General features: G+C 41.3%; 1 protein-coding gene across 3 annotated transcripts in view; it reads left to right on the top strand.

Annotated features, from left to right (window-relative positions):
* SNX29 (sorting nexin 29) overlaps positions 1–16,885 on the top strand; it is a 597,835-nt gene that overhangs the window by 432,451 nt on the left and 148,499 nt on the right. For all 3 annotated transcript variants that reach the window (XM_069734084.1, XM_069734083.1, XM_069734082.1), the window contains one exon: positions 2,798–2,938. In XM_069734084.1, coding sequence (XP_069590185.1) covers positions 2,798–2,938 — 141 coding nt within the window. The remainder of the gene's footprint in view (positions 1–2,797; positions 2,939–16,885) is intronic.

Below are 16,885 nucleotides of genomic sequence, written 5' to 3'. Positions count from 1 at the left end.
CCTCCTGTGCCGTTTGGTCTAAATAGGTCTAACTTGGGGTTTGGAATGGTGTATTCCTACTGGGAAATAGTTACATTTTAGTTCGCTTTATTTCTTACAAAATTTATAGTCCTCTCATGTCAGTAATTGTGGACAACAATCTAAAAGTCCCTAAACAAATTAGAGCAACAAAGAGAAATACTTACAATGTATTGAGGCCTCTTGACTCTCCCCAGGCAGAGAAGGATCAGCCTTGTTGAAGGGGTTTTCCACTGCTAGAGAAGTCCATCCTAATCTGGTTACGGCCTTGTTAGAAATCTTATATTACCCCTTGGACTAGCGTTGAGGTTCAATACCAAGCTGCTAATCCAGTTTCCAGGCATCACCATCTGGCAAGGGACGCCAGGAGGCCATTGCAGCCTTCATATTTCATCCAAGCAGTTTCTCCCTGAAGTCCCAGTCCATTAGAGGAGTACAGGTTTTGGGGTTTGTTTGTTGTTTTTTTTACATTTTTCTGGACCTATTGAGATTTTTGGTGCAGAACAATCGCTGTAAATTGCAACCTTTTGTTTCCCTGGGATATTCGCTGTGCTATAGATGTCTGACAGTGTCTTACTTCACTCTCCCTATTGAAAACACATGCACGCTTGGAGGAGAAGGCTGGTGGGCAGAACGAGCATGGGTGTATGGGCTGCTTTATGCCTGTCAGAGCAGTCCTACTATCCCTTAGATGAAAAATAACCCTTAGGTGGACACTATATCTATTCCACTGGTGATCATTTATTTTTTTTGCTTGACATGTTGTATTTTAATATTCTTAACTCTTTGGGTAACAAGAGAGCATTCAGTTCCCATGTTTAGTAGCTAACCGGCGGCTTGACAGCCTAATTTAGATTATTTATCTTACTGAGCCTTCCATTTTTAACGATGCCCTATTTACCATAAAAAAAAAAACCATGTAGTCATTTTTGCCTCTCTATCAAATTCTATGTATAATTTTCACACTTTGGCTAATTAAAACAAAAGAGCGCGGAAAATAACCTCCCATGTGGAATGTCTCTCAAGGTCTCAACTGCTGTGAATCTTCATTATCCTTCAAATTACCCTTCTAGTGGAGCTATCGGCCATTAGCCGCTCTTTTGTATAATGTTGGCTTCATTAAGGTACTAATACCTCTTGGATAGCTGGTGGGTGAAAGCTTACGCTACTTTCAGCTATTCCTTTCAACCCCCCACTCTCTTCACTTGTACATCTGTTCTCCATAGGGGAAGGGGAATAAGCCTCCATCAGGCCTTCTATATACATTATTTGCTCTTCAGGTCCACATTCATTAAGCCTGCATTCACACTTGTGTTTTGACATTTTGTTTGTCTATACCATTTAAAGGAACAAACAAATTAATATAGGAAAAATGTATTAAAGGGGCCCCATTGATTATTATGGGGATCATCTGGGTTTGGTTATGTGTGTGTCTTAGATCAAAATAAAAAGTTTTATCAAGAGGCTGTGTATGCACAGGATTCCTAATACAGACCCATTAGTCCCTCCAATATAGTGGAGTGTTTAATTAGCCACTGAACATAGATAGACGCCAAAATACTCCAAACGTCCGTTTCCATCACTTGCACAAGGGGTACCCTTTTGACAATAATTCTGTTTGGACAGAGTAGTTATTAAAAGGGTTTTTGGGGACTTTAATATTGATAACATGTCCTTATGATAAGTGACCTGATGAAGCTTAAAGCGAAACACGCATCGATTGCGTTTTCTTTGAGGTCTCTTTAACGCCACTGTGCATTTGTACTATTATGTGACACCACTGTTTCATTCTTATTTATTTTTTCTCTCAATATTTATAACTGTCTGCTTGTTATTAACCATTATGGGCTCATATGTTGATTTGAGTATCCACCCTCAATGCTGAGACTGTACATATGATGTCCAGATTTTTTTTCTACTTGATCTACCCTATATCTTAATTGTCATTGCCCCCTGACTTATAGTGTTTTTAATGTTTAACTTTGTATGTTTATTATCTTGTCTTTTTAATACTGCGTAATTAATATATACACTTTAATATATTGAGCCCTGCACATTTTTGTATAGGTTTTCTTGGTGTATAAAGAATTATTAAAGTTGTTTTTTGGAACTTTAATAATGATAACCTAACTTTATCATAGGTGACCTCCTGGAGCTCTGCACAACTACCCCTAGTTCTCCACTAGTCTGATATTGATGACCTAACCTAATAATAAGTCATCAGTATTAAAGAATTAAAAATCCCTTTAATTAGCTTATTTGGCGAGGTAAAAGTAATAATCTTTATTTTTATTTTTATATAGCGCTAACATATTCCGCAGCGCTTTACAGTTTTGCACACATTATCATCACTGTCCCCGATTGGGCTCACAATCTAGAATTCCTATCAGTATGTCTTTGGAATGTGGGAGGAAACCGGAGTACCCGGAGGAAACCCACGCAAACACAGAGAGAACATACAAACTCTTTGCAGATGTTGTCCTGGGTGGGATTAGAACCCAGGACCCCAGCGCTGCAAGGCTGTAGTGCTAACCACTGTATGATATTTAACTAAACTAAACCTGTCAACAGTGCCATTATTTTTTACATTTGCTGTCTTGAAAATCAACGTCTTTATGTATTTTCTTACCAGTGTAAATGACAGCAATTTTTATTTTTAGATATCAAATTTACCCTTGTTTACTCTAGCCCTTTTCATTTCCTTTGCATATTTTCTCTGTTTTCTTGTGACCTATTGCCTATAGAACGTAATAGTCAATCTTGTTTTTGTTTCTTGAAGGTTTATGTCAGGATTAAGGATGATGAATGGAACATATATAGGAGATATGCGGAGTTCCGGAGTTTGCATCACAAATTACAAAGCAAATTTCCACATGTGAGAACCTTCCATTTTCCACCAAAGAAAGCTATCGGGAACAAGGTATTTTTATGCTATTACTTCAATCTATATATATAATTGTCTAAGATGGATAAACCAATTCAGATACAGTTTCGCCTTGCTAACATTCCTCCCAGTTCCCCTAGTATGTACTGTGCCCTAAGACTTTCCTGCAGTCAGTAGTGTTACAGGCAATAGTAATCAATGTGCTGATACTGTCAGCACACAGGCTGTGTACTGTAGAGGTGCAATATGTGATGTAATATATTCATATATTATAATGTAATCTAGCACTCTGAATTGCCCAGCACCATCACCTCTAGCCAGAGTCACAAGATGATAAGATTACTTGTTCGGTGAGGATCGTGCATACAGCCTCTCCAGCTGCATCTTTCTCTCCGTGGGCACATCCCCAGTCACAATAAACTTGCCAAAGATCACTGGCCATGCATACATGCCAACTCGTAAACACTGGAAAGATGGACATAAGCTGCGGATCACGCCATGGCAATTTCTATTTGACTCTACGCCACTTTCCTAACCCTGCCTAGGTCTTTATATGTGCACACACACAAATACTGCTACTAATAGAACCCCTTAGTGTTTTCACACAGTACACAGTGTTTTCATGGTCTCCTCAGTGCCCCTGTCACACAGCATAATGCCCCCTTTAGGACCATACACTCACACAGAGTATGATGCCCCATATACAGTATGATACCTCCACAGTACATTCCCACAAACACTTTATGTTGCCCTCACAGAACATTGCCACATACACCGTATAATGCCCCCTCAGTACATTCCTAAGTATCATGCTCCTTGGAAGTGTATTCACACATTCCCCACACGTATTATGGCACTCCAACAGTACAATCCACAACACACACTATGATGTCCAAACAAATTCCCTACACATAATGGATGCCCACCACATTCCCCACCACACACGTTATGATGCACCCATAGCCCCACAGACACAGAGTAAGATTCCCCCACTGACAGAACGATGCAGAACACATCCCCCTCACATGCAGTGTGTTACCCCTACTGTCCCATCCACCGTACATTTCTTCTTACAGTGTGATGCCTCCACGATACATTTCTCCACACAGAGTACTTTTACCGAAACACAGTATGATACCCACACAGCGCCCCAATACACACAGTCTGATGCACGCACAGTCCCCCACACAGTATGATATTCCAAACTACATTTCCCCATAAATTATGATGTCCTCAAGGTCCTCCAACACAGTATGATGCCCCCACACCAACCACACACCGTATGATTCCCCCATATAGTATGATCCCTTCAGAGTACATTCCCCATATACAGTATGATGCCCCCAAAGTAACTCATACAGTAGAAGTTTTACACAAAATCTGATGCCCCTCAGCTACCACTCACAGATGCCCTCACAGCCCCCCTACCTATACTGATGTTCCGCGCTGTCCCCCTCACACAGTATGATGCCCCCTCATACACCTCATACTTGTCACGTTCCTAGTCGCTGCTCCTGTGATACTTGTCTCTTCCTCCAGTCTAGGTAGTGCCTGCAAACCTCCCAAGGTTACTTTTCTTTCTATAGGGCCCTTTGGGACTCCCCCCTTTGAGTTAAATTGTAGCTTTTTCCTTGATGGCTATTTTCCAGCCAAATATTAGATAAATGGCTATTATAGAAACTGGGCTATGTACAAGCAGCAGATGACTGTACCGGCGCTCATATTTCTACACTTTAATTGCCACTTTGCAAAACATTAAAATTCACAGCTGAATCTGTAAAATATCCATAGTTACGCACAGGGAGCATATTCCTTTCAGTAATTGCTGAATAGACAGTAGTGGTATATAGCAAATGTATGAGTTTGCCATCATGAGAAAATCATATTACTGATCTGTCTCTCAAGCAGCAGCCCAGCCGTGTGGACGTGTTACTTGTACTTCCAGTTCGTGACTTTTACATTATTATAGAAATCAATGTTTTTCTTGTGCGATAAAACATTTTACAGTCACCCACTGCGTGAGAAAGACCTGCCATTCCAATAACTTTTATTCCCATGTAATTAAGAGGGACGCCGTTGCTTGACTTACTGGACAGTATGCTTGTTCACGCTCTGAGCCTGTGATTGTGGATAGTAATGGGAATGACACTTGGTTTCTACTTAAAGTGGTTTTCCTACTTAATATGTTTATAATCTATTCACAGGATAGGTGATACATGTATGATTGCTGGGGGTCTGTCTGCCAGGAACCACATCAATCCTGAGAGAGACAAGTGGGAGAGTCCTAAAATCCTTTGAGGGTGTCTTGAGAAGAGGACCTTTGATGATGATTCAGTAGTGCAAAGGAGGGTCCACAGCTTAGTTGATATATATATATATATATATATATATATATATATATATGCCACATCGATCCTGAGAGAGACAAGTGGGAGAGTCCTAAAATCCTTTGAGGGTGTTTTGAGAAGAGGACAAGAGGACCTTTGTTGATGATTCAGTAGTGCAAAGGAGGGTCCACAGCTTAGTTGATATATATATATATATATATATATATATATATACAGTGGGGCAAAAAAGTATTTAGTCAGTCAGCAATAGTGCAAGTTCCACCACTTAAAAAGATGAGAGGCGTCTGTAATTTACATCATAGGTAGACCTCAACTATGGGAGACAAACTGAGAAAAAAAAATCCAGAAAATCACATTGTCTGTTTTTTTAACAATTTATTTGCATATTATGGTGGAAAATAAGTATTTGGTCAGAAACAAACAATCAAGATTTCTGGCTCTCACAGACCTGTAACTTCTTCTTTAAGAGTCTCCTCTTTCCTCCACTCCTTACCTGTAGTAATGGCACCTGTTTAAACTTGTTATCAGTATAAAAAGACACCTGTGCACACCCTCAAACAGTCTGACTCCAAACTCCACTATGGTGAAGACCAAAGAGCTGTCAAAGGACACCAGAAACAAAATTGTAGCCCTGCACCAGGCTGGGAAGACTGAATCTGCAATAGCCAACCAGCTTGGAGTGAAGAAATCAACAGTGGGAGCAATAATTAGAAAATGGAAGACATACAAGACCACTGATAATCTCCCTCGATCTGGGGCTCCACGCAAAATCCCACCCCGTGGGGTCAGAATGATCACAAGAACGGTGAGCAAAAATCCCAGAACCACGCGGGGGGACCTAGTGAATGAACTGCAGAGAGCTGGGACCAATGTAACAAGGCCTACCATAAGTAACACACTACACCACCATGGACTCAGATCCTGCAGTGCCAGACGTGTCCCACTGCTTAAGCCAGTACATGTCCGGGCCCGTCTGAAGTTTGCTAGAGAGCATTTGGATGATCCAGAGGAGTTTTGGGAGAATGTCCTATGGTCTGATGAAACCAAACTGGAACTGTTTGGTAGAAACACAACTTGTCGTGTTTGGAGGAAAAAGAATACTGAGTTGCATCCATCAAACACCATACCTACTGTAAAGCATGGTGGTGGAAACATCATGCTTTGGGGCTGTTTCTCTGCAAAGGGGCCAGGACGACTGATCCGGGTACATGAAAGAATGAATGGGGCCATGTATCGTGAGATTTTGAGTGCAAACCTCCTTCCATCAGCAAGGGCATTGAAGATGAAATGTGGCTGGGTCTTTCAACATGACAATGATCCAAAGCACACCGCCAGGGCAACGAAGGAGTGGCTTCGTAAGAAGCATTTCAAGGTCCTGGAGTGGCCTAGCCCGTCTCCAGATCTCAACCCTATAGAAAACCTTTGGAGGGAGTTGAAAGTCCGTGTTGCCAAGCGAAAAGCCAAAAACATCACTGCTCTAGAGGAGATCTGCATGGAGGAATGGGCCACAATACCAACAACAGTGTGTGGCAACCTTGTGAAGACTTACAGAAAACATTTGACCTCTGTCATTGCCAACAAAGGATATATTACAAAGTATTGAGATGAAATTTTGTTTCTGACCAAATACTTATTTTCCACCATAATATGCAAATAAATTGTTAAAAAAACAGACAATGTGATTTTCTGGATTTTTTTTTCTCAGTTTGTCTCCCATAGTTGAGGTCTACCTATGATGTAAATTACAGACGCCTCTCATCTTTTTAAGTGGTGGAACTTGCACTATTGCTGACTGACTAAATACTTTTTTGCCCCACTGTATATATATGTATATATACGAAGCTGTGAACCCTCGTCTGCACTACTGCATCATCATCAAAGGTCCTCTTCTCAAAACACCCTCAAAGGATTTTAGGACTATATATACAGCTCTGGCAAAAATTAAGAGACCACCACATCAAAACCCTGTCATGGGCAGCCCAATCTCCAGACCTGAACCCCATTGAAAACCTCTGGAATGTAATCAAGAGGATGATGGATAGTCACAAGCCATCAAACAAAGGAGAACTGCTTAAATCTTTGCGCCAGAAGCAGTGTGAAAGACTGGTGGAAAGCATGCCAAGATGCATGAAATCTGTGATTAAAAACCATGGTTATTCCACAAAATATTGATTTCTGAACTCTTCCTGAGGTAAAACATTAGTATTGTTGTTTCTAAATGATTATGAACTTGTTTTCTTTTCATTATTTGAGGTCTGAAAACACTGTTTTTTTTCTCAATTTTGACCATTTTTCTTTGTCAGAAAAAAAAAAATTAAATTTATTGTTTGGAACTTCGGAGACATGTTGTCAGAAGTTTATAGAATAAAAGAACAATTTACATTTTACTCAAAAATATAACTATAAAGAGAAAAATCAGACAAACTGAACATTTTTCAGTGGTCTCTTAATTTTTGCCAGAGCTGTATATATATATATATATATATGAACAAAGCTGTGGACCCTCCTCTGCACTGCATCATCATCTAAGGTCCTCTTCTCTAGACACCCTCAAAGTATTTTAGAACTAATATATATACATATATAGATATATATACAGTGGGGCAAAAAAGTATTTAGTCAGTCAGCAATAGTGCAAGTTCCACCACTTAAAAAGATGAGAGGCGTCTGTAATTTACATCATAGGTAGACCTCAACTATGGGAGACAAACTGAGAAAAAAAAAATCCAGAAAATCACATTGTCTGTTTTTTTAACAATTTATTTGCATATTATGGTGGAAAATAAGTATTTGGTCAGAAACAAACAATCAAGATTTCTGGCTCTCACAGACCTGTAACTTCTTCTTTAAGAGTCTCCTCTTTCCTCCACTCATTACCTGTAGTAATGGCACCTGTTTAAACTTGTTATCAGTATAAAAAGACCCCTGTGCATACCCTCAAACAGTCTGACTCCAAACTCCACTATGGTGAAGACCAAAGAGCTGCCAAAGGACACCAGAAACAAAATTGTAGCCCTGCACCAGGCTGGGAAGACTGAATCTGCAATAGCCAACCAGCTTGGAGTGAAGAAATCAACAGTGGGAGCAATAATTAGAAAATGGAAGACATACAAGACCACTGATAATCTCCCTCGATCTGGGGCTCCGTGCAAAATCCCACCCCGTGGGGTCAGAATGATCACAAGAACGGTGAGCAAAAATCCCAGAACCACGCGGGGGGACCTAGTGAATGAACTGCAGAGAGCTGGGACCAATGTAACAAGGCCTACCATAAGTAACACACTATGCCACCATGGACTCAGATCCTGCAGTGCCAGACGTGTCCCACTGCTTAAGCCAGTACATGTCCGGGCCCGTCTGAAGTTTGCTAGAGAGCATTTGGATGATCCAGAGGAGTTTTGGGAGAATATCCTATGGTCTGATGAAACCAAACTGGAACTGTTTGGTAGAAACACAACTTGTCGTGTTTGGAGGAAAAAGAATACTGAGTTGCATCCATCAAACACCATACCTACTGTAAAGCATGGTGGTGGAAACATCATGCTTTGGGGCTGTTCCTCTGCAAAGGGGCCAGGATGACTGATCCGGGTACATGAAAGAATGAATGGGGCCATGTATTGTGAGATTTAGAGTGCAAACCTCCTTCCATCAGCAAGGGCATTGAAGATGAAACGTGGCTGGGTCTTTCCACATGACAATGATCCAAAGCACACCGCCAGGGCAACGAAGGAGTGGCTTCATAAGAAGCATTTCAAGGTCCTGGAGTGGCCTAGCCAGTCTACAGATCTTAACTCTATAGAAAACCTTTGGAGGGAGTTGAAAGTCCGTGTTGCCAAGCGAAAAGCCAAAAACATCACTGCTCTAGAGGAGATCTGCATGGAGGAATGGGCCAACATACCATCAACAGTGTGTGGCAACCTTGTGAAGACTTACAGAAAACGTTTGACCTCTGTCATTGCCAACAAAGGATATATTACAAAGTATTGAGATGAAATTTTGTTTCTGACCAAATACTTATTTTCCACCATAATATGCAAATAAAATGTTAAAAAAAACAGACAATGTGATTTTCTGGATTTTTTTTTCTCAGTTTGTCTCCTATAGTTGAGGTCTACCTATGATGTAAATTACAGACGCCTCTCATCTTTTTAAGTGGTGGAACTTGCACTATTGCTGACTGACTAAATACTTTTTTGCCCCACTGTACATATATATACATACATATATGACATAGACCTTCCTCTGCACTGTAACTACTGCATCATCATCAAAAGCCCTTTTCTCAAGACACCCTCTTCTTTTTAGCCATATCAGAAAGTCCCTTCAAAAAGTGTTTTCAGACCAGATGGTACTATTACATAGCTGAATTAGGAGTAGTTGTAATGAAAACCTATCAGCTATTTCGAATTCACAGAATACTAATGTGGAGGTCTCTTTGCTTGTTGCCTCCCTGGCTTGCTCAGTCAAAGCACAGTTCAGTGTAGCAGGAGCCGCTCTCTGCTACACTACTGAGTGCAGTGCCGTTGGATGACACTGTTTTGTTTTCCTCCCTTCCCGCTTCGAAGTATGAGCTGAAGGCATCAGTATCCGCTGGGCCCAGGAGCTACTGATCCAAGAGGTGATCGTACTCCTCTCACACCCCTCCCATACTTTGGCAGCAGTAATCACTTGGCACAGGAGCCACTAACCATAGACACCTTTGTGCTTGCTAGTGCCAACATCACTCTATACATTCCTCTATATCTCCTCAATGTGGGTGCTGACTGAATGTAGCAAGAGCCGCTTTCCGTTACACTGGTGAGTGGGTGGGGTGACATTGTTCTCCCTCAGCACCCTCCCTCCTTATATAAAGGGGTTGTCTGGGCACAATATATCGATGACCTATCCTTAGGACAGGTCATCAGATGAGATCGGTGAGGGTCTCACACCCAGGACCTCCACCAATCACCTGTTGTATGCTCTGGCGGCCACCAGATGTAACCACTTTGAATAATGCGTAGTGGTCGCTGCTGGGTATGGTACAACAGTAAAAGAAATAATGTGAATAACAGCAAAAAAAATCAGGATACCTGGTGTCGGACGCCCAACCCTTCTCCCACCCCCCCCCCCCCCCCAACACGATCTGGATGTTGATCAGTTATATAACATTTAATTTGGTAGTATGAGGTTTATCAAAATATATCATATACGGTATATAAATCACTTAAAAAATTTTTTTTATTAGATATGCATTAAATATATACCCCCCACAAAAGAACAAACAAAACAATAAAAAACCCTAAAAAACATTGAAAAGGGCACTAAAATAATAAAGCCATATCCATTACCAGGTAAAACATGGGTACCAATTTTAAGGTATTTTTCTGGGTAATGTTAGTGCCCCTATTTTGCTTGGTAAGAGATAGGGCTTTATTATCTTAGTGCCCTTTTTTACGCCTTTTTATAGGACTTTTTTGTGTTGTGTTTATTCTTTTGTGTGGGGTACAGTTTTTAATGTATATCTAATACAATTACTTTTTTGTAGTGGATTTATATGTAAGATATGTTGATAGGTTATCAATATTTTGCGCCCGGACAACCATTTAACTTTTGCGCGTCAAATAGCAATGTTTTAAAGGGAACTTGTCACCCCCCAGTCATTCATACCCCCTTGGCGCCGGGCGCCGCCTCCTCAGCGTTATTTCAATCTGTCCCGTAGCCTGCGCTGTTATGTGATCCCTTGGGCATGCGCAGTTAGCGCTGCCCGTCTTCTGACATCATTTGTTGTTAGGCTGACTGCGCCTGTGCGGCCGCGCTGCCTGAGATCACGCCCCGCAGTGTCTTCTGATTTATTCACACTGCGGGGCTGGGATTCATGGGCATGCGCAGTGCATATCTTCGCCTCTCACTCATCTCCCTCCGCCTTCTTCAGACTGTGCAGCGTCAGCAGATCCCTAATAGCATGCCACGATAATTAGGAATCAGCTGACGGGATCTCGGGCAGCGCGGCCACACAGGCGCAGTCAGCCTGACACCAAATGATGTCAGAAGATGGGCAGCGCTAACTGCGCATGCCCAAGGTTTAACATAACAGCGCAGGCTACGGGACAGATTCAAGCAACGCCGAGGAGGCGGCGCCAAGGGGGTGTGAATGATGGCTGTGCTGCGTCTGATTAGGATGGAAAGTCCCGCCTCCCTGGCGATTTTACGGTATGAGGGGACACATTTTATAAGTGTTTATTTCAGCGTGTGCAAGAAGCATAACTAAAAGAGCCACCTTGTCCAAATGCAGCATTAGTGCTGCACAAGGTGGCTCTTTTAGTTGCAAATGCCTGAGGGGGGGTGACAGGTTCCCTTTAATGGTTAGTAAAGCTTTTTAGAAAATGTAAAATAAGTGCAATGTGTTTCCCTCAATGACAGATTTGAAATTTAATGTATTCTTCAAGGATTTTGTTCTGGAGTGTAGATGTGCTTGAACTGAAGAAAATGTCAACTAACAGAGAAGATAGATCTCACACTGATGAATTTTGCTATTTAATTTTACAATCTGTCGAAAAGTTCAAATAACGAGATAATGAGATTATGTCATACCACTGTCATATGTCCTCATTCCTTATATACTAAAGTTTTAAACTACTCCAAACCTTAAAAACCTATTTTTTTATTTTCATGTGTCCAATATAGTGGGTTGTATTTGCAATGTATTTTATACAAGGACTGGTATTTTGTTTTTCCAGTGCAGAGCTCCAAATTACAAATTCTTATAGTTAACTTAATTAGAAAACCGTCATTTTTTAATATTTTAAAAAATCATTTGGCGCTCCTTACTAGAAAAAAGTTGCTTTGTCCCTTGTAAAGAAATCGTATCAGAATTTTAAAAAAATGGCCTGGTGTGAACGTTTTTAAGTGACTTTCATCTTTTAGGAAGGAAAGTAGTGAAATATTCAGTACAGATCTTCCGTAAAAATAGAAAACTTTTTTTTGGTAATATAAAAATCCATAAAAGTCGCAACCATGGACTTGGGGTTACATCAATGAGCAAATTCATTTCAGATTCCAATCCTTAGTCATTGCATTTCTCTTTTTGTTTTGTGGTATTAGTTGCCATTTTTGGCTCCAAATTCTTCAAAATTCAAAGGCGCAGCTTAAAAACTGGTCTTTTATTTCTATTTTGAATTGTTTAGCTCTGTAGCACAAAAAGTGGCACATTTTGCAAAATTGCGTAAGAATACTGTCCACTCAGAAATACACTGGGGGGGGGGGACTGGACTGGGGTTGCTCCAAATTTTGCAACTTTTTAAAAGTCACAATTGATGAATGAGACGAAAGCATCTGGAATCGCTTAACTCCGCCGCCAAAGAGGGGAAAAATAAAAAAAACAAGCGAGCATATGTAAAAATAGACTTAAAAAAGGCACAAATAGAATAATGAATTTGGTAGGTAAAAAAGGCACAAAACAGACAAAAAAAACAGCAGCAAAGAGAATAATAAATTGGGGCCAATGGGTTTTCAGGGGAAACATAGTCTAACCCCTTCGCAACATATGACGTATATTTAAGTCATATGTCGTGTCCTTGTCTTTTTTAATCAGCCATAATGTGCCTTTAACAGCCACGGGTGGAGTAATGCTCCTCTCATGGCTGTTAGCCTGTTAAATCCTGCTGTCAATCTCTTACAGCTGCATTTAACACACACTGACAGGGGCACACGTTAAAAAAAGGGAAGAAATGTTTTTAAAAATTTGAAAACATTAAAACAAAACCAAATCTCCCCACAATTTTCCCCATTGACAATAAAACAAAAAACTTTAATAATACATATATTTGGTATCACTGCTTTCAGAAATGTCCAGTCTATCAAAATATAAACTAAATTAATCCGATTGGTAAATGTCGTAATGAGAAAAAAATCGTAACCCCGGAATTACCTATTTTTGGCTGCCGCAACATTGCAGTAAGAGGCAGTGAAAACACTGTATCACCACCAAAATGGTATAAGTAAAAACGTCGGCTCGGCACGCAAAATATAAGCCTTCACCCAGCCCCAGATCCCGACAAATGAAAACTCTACGGGTCTCAGAAAATGTTGACAAAAGTTAAAAAAAAATTCATACAAATTTCCAAATTTGTTTTTACCACTTAAATAAAAAAATAACAAAAACTATACATGTTTGGTATCGCATATGACTTCCTGTGTACACTTGAAATTCTTTTTTTTTTTTTTTTTCCATTTTGTTTTCTTTTCATTTTCCAGTACACTTTATGGTAAAATCAATGGTTAATCAAAAGATAAGCCCTCATATGGCCTTATTGCAGGAAAAATACAAAAAAGTTATGGCTTTCGGAAGAAGGGGAGGGAAAAAGCGAAAATGAAAAAACTGAAAATGGCCAGGGGAGACGGGGTTAAAAATGCACCAGAATCTATGAACGGGGCTGTTCTCCCTGCCATTCTCTTCCTATTTCTCTACAAACAAATTAGTAGGTAGGAGAAGCCGGTTGGGAGCCGCCCCCTTGACTATTTCAGACCGACCTTGAACCATGTTTCTTCTAAAATGCTGCTGCATTGAGAACATAAAAGTATGTATCTGTTGCACGCTACTTGTGGCAAGGGTCGCATGGATCTCCTGAAAGTTTTCATTTAAGGTTAAAAAATGACTCTGTGTGACTGCAGACTTATGAATCCCCCCAATCCACGCACTGTGCGCTGTGGTTATTCTCCAGTCTCAGAACAGGCAACAGTGATATACTGTACATACTCCTTGCCAGTGGGCGCAGCTTCACTCTCCATATGGCTCAATACAAGTGTATGGAGAGAGAGGGCGCGCCCACTGGCCGGGAGTGTGTATAACTCCGACTAATCCCTGCAATGCACAGTGCGTAAGCTGGAGGATTCCATAAGTCTGCAGTCACACAGAGTGACTGCAGACTTATCGGTTTTGACCAGACAACCCCTTTAAAGGAAATCTGTGGCCCATTCCTTACACCCTGCTTGCCACATTTCCTCATTCTTGCTCAGTTCCTTATTGACATGAAAAAGATGTTAAGATTTACGTTATTGCTCTACTAGATTTTGCCTACATGCACCCGCAACAGATGTTCTTGACAAAGACCTCTCCTGGTCAAAACGTTGAACCATATCTGCAGAAAGACCTACAGTATAAATTTCTTTTGTGGTGCTGAGGTTCTTGCCTCACCAAGTCTGGACAACGAGTCCCTTCCTCAAGCACGCAATTCTTTTAAAAGGATAGTGTGCCAATATTTCTCCTTCTAATTTAAAGGGAATCTGTCATCAGGTATTTGCTATTAATCTGAGAGCAGCATAATGTAGGGTCAGAGACTGTGATAACTACGATGTGTCACTTACTGGGGTGTGTTTTGCTGTTTCATACAATCCATATTTTATCAGCAGGTGATTATCACTAGAGGACAACAGGCCTCGTGCCTCCTAGTCCAACCATGGCCCCTGCACTAATGAGCGGCTTCCTGTCTCTATACCGTGTACATAGAAAGTTGTGGTGTGAGCCGGAGTCATACACAGCTCAACATCTGAGCTCTGCTATATCTGCAGCAGAGGAAAGTGTGATTCTATTACAACTGCTGCCACCAGTAAACGAAGTGATACATCTCTAAAATCAGGGTCTCCGTCATGTTGCTGTCAGATTATATAGCAAAGACCTGCTGACATACTCTCTTAAAAATCGTGAAAATGAGTGCAATTGATAAATAAGATCTATTAGAAAGTTGTGTAACGTTTCATTACACAAATATTTTCTCAATGTGCAATTTCCCTTTAAAGGGGATCTGTCAGAAGGTTTTGTTAGGTTATCTGAGAGCAGCATAATGTAGGGTCAGAAAGCCTGATTCCAGTGATGTTACTTAATGGACTGCTTGGTGTAGTTTTGTTGGGTGTAAATGTAGCAGAGCGAAGACCTCTGGGCTGGTGTATAACCCCACCCACACCCTGTTTGACAACTTCCTGTGTACACTATGAATTTCAACAAGATGCCAATCAGTGGAGGACAGGGTTACACGGATTAGCCTGACTGCTGTGCACATTAGCTGTAGTCCTGTAGTGATAATCTCCTGCTGAAAAAATACTGATTGTATTGAAACTACAATACACAGCCTAAATAGAGACACATCGCTGTAATCAGGCTTTTGTGCCCTGTATTATGCTCCCATCAGATTAAATAGCAAAAACCCACAGCTTCGCAACCCCTTGTTGACACGAAGATGCCACATAAATTAAAATATATACACACATTATATATATATATATATATATATATATATATATATATATATATATATATATATATACATACGCTGCTCGAAAAAAGTAAAAGGAACACTTAAACAACAGAATATAATTCCAAGTAATTCAGACTTCTGTGAAATCATACTGTCCACTTAGGAAGCAACACTGTTTGACAATCAATTTCACATGCTGTTGTGCAAATGGAATAGACAACAGATGGAAATTATTGGCAAATATTAAGACACCCTCAATAAAGGAGTGGTTCTGCAGGTGGGGACCACAGACCACATCTCGGTACCATTGCTTTCTGGCTGATGTTTTGGTCACTTTTGAATGTTGGTTGTGCTTTTACACTCGTGGTAGCATGAGACAGACTCTACAACCCACCCAAGTGGCTCAGGTAGTGCAGCTCATCCAGGATGGTACATCAATGCGAGCTGTGGCAAGAAGGTTTGCTGTGTCTGTCAGCGTAGTGTCCAGAGGCTGGAGGCACTACCAGGAGACAGGCTAGTACACCAGGAGACGTGGAGGAGGCCGTAGGAGGGCAACAACCCAGCAGCAGGACCGCTACCTCAGCCTTTGTACAAGGAGGAACAGGAGCAGCACATCCAGAGCCCTGCAAAATGACCTCCAACAGGCCACAAATGTGCACAAACGGTTAGATACCGACTCCATGAGGATGGTCTGAGTGCCCCACGTCCACAAATGGGGGTTGTGCTCACAGCCCAACATCGTGCGAGACGTTTGGCATTTGCCACAGAACACCAGGATTGGCAAATTTGCCACTGGCGCCCTGTGCTCTTCACAGATGAAAGCAGGTTCACACTGAGCACATGTGACAGACGTGACAGCGTCTGGAGACGCCATGCAGAGCAATCTGCTGCCTGCGACATCCTTCAACATGACCGGTTTGGCAGTGGGTCAGTAATGGTGTCAGGTGGCATTTCTTTGGAGGGCCGCACAGCCCTCCATGTGCTCACCAGAAGTAGCCTGACTGCCATTAGGTACCGAGATGAGATCCTCAGACCCCTACCATATGCTGGTGTGGTTGGCCCGGAGTTCCTGCTAATGCAGGACAATGCCAGACCTCATGTGGCTGGAGTGTGTCAGCAGTTCCTGCAAGATGAAGGCATTGAAGCTATGGACTGGCCCGCCTGTTCCCCAGACCTGAATCAGATTGAACACATCTGGGACATCATGTCTCACTCCATCCACCAACGTCACGTTGCACCAGACTGTCCAGGAGTTGGTGGATGCTTTAGTCCAGGTCTCGGAGGAGATCCCTCAACATCGGTCCGTGAATTAAATGTGCAATTTTTTTTTTTTATTTAGTAACGGGTTGTCCAGTAATGGACATAACTAATGATGAGCGAATATACTCGTTACTCGAGATTTCCCG

The sequence above is a fragment of the Ranitomeya imitator genome, chromosome 7 (assembly GCF_032444005.1).
Source record: "Ranitomeya imitator isolate aRanImi1 chromosome 7, aRanImi1.pri, whole genome shotgun sequence".
NCBI lineage: Eukaryota > Metazoa > Chordata > Amphibia > Anura > Dendrobatidae > Ranitomeya > Ranitomeya imitator.
This window is presented reverse-complemented; position numbering and strand designations above follow the sequence as displayed.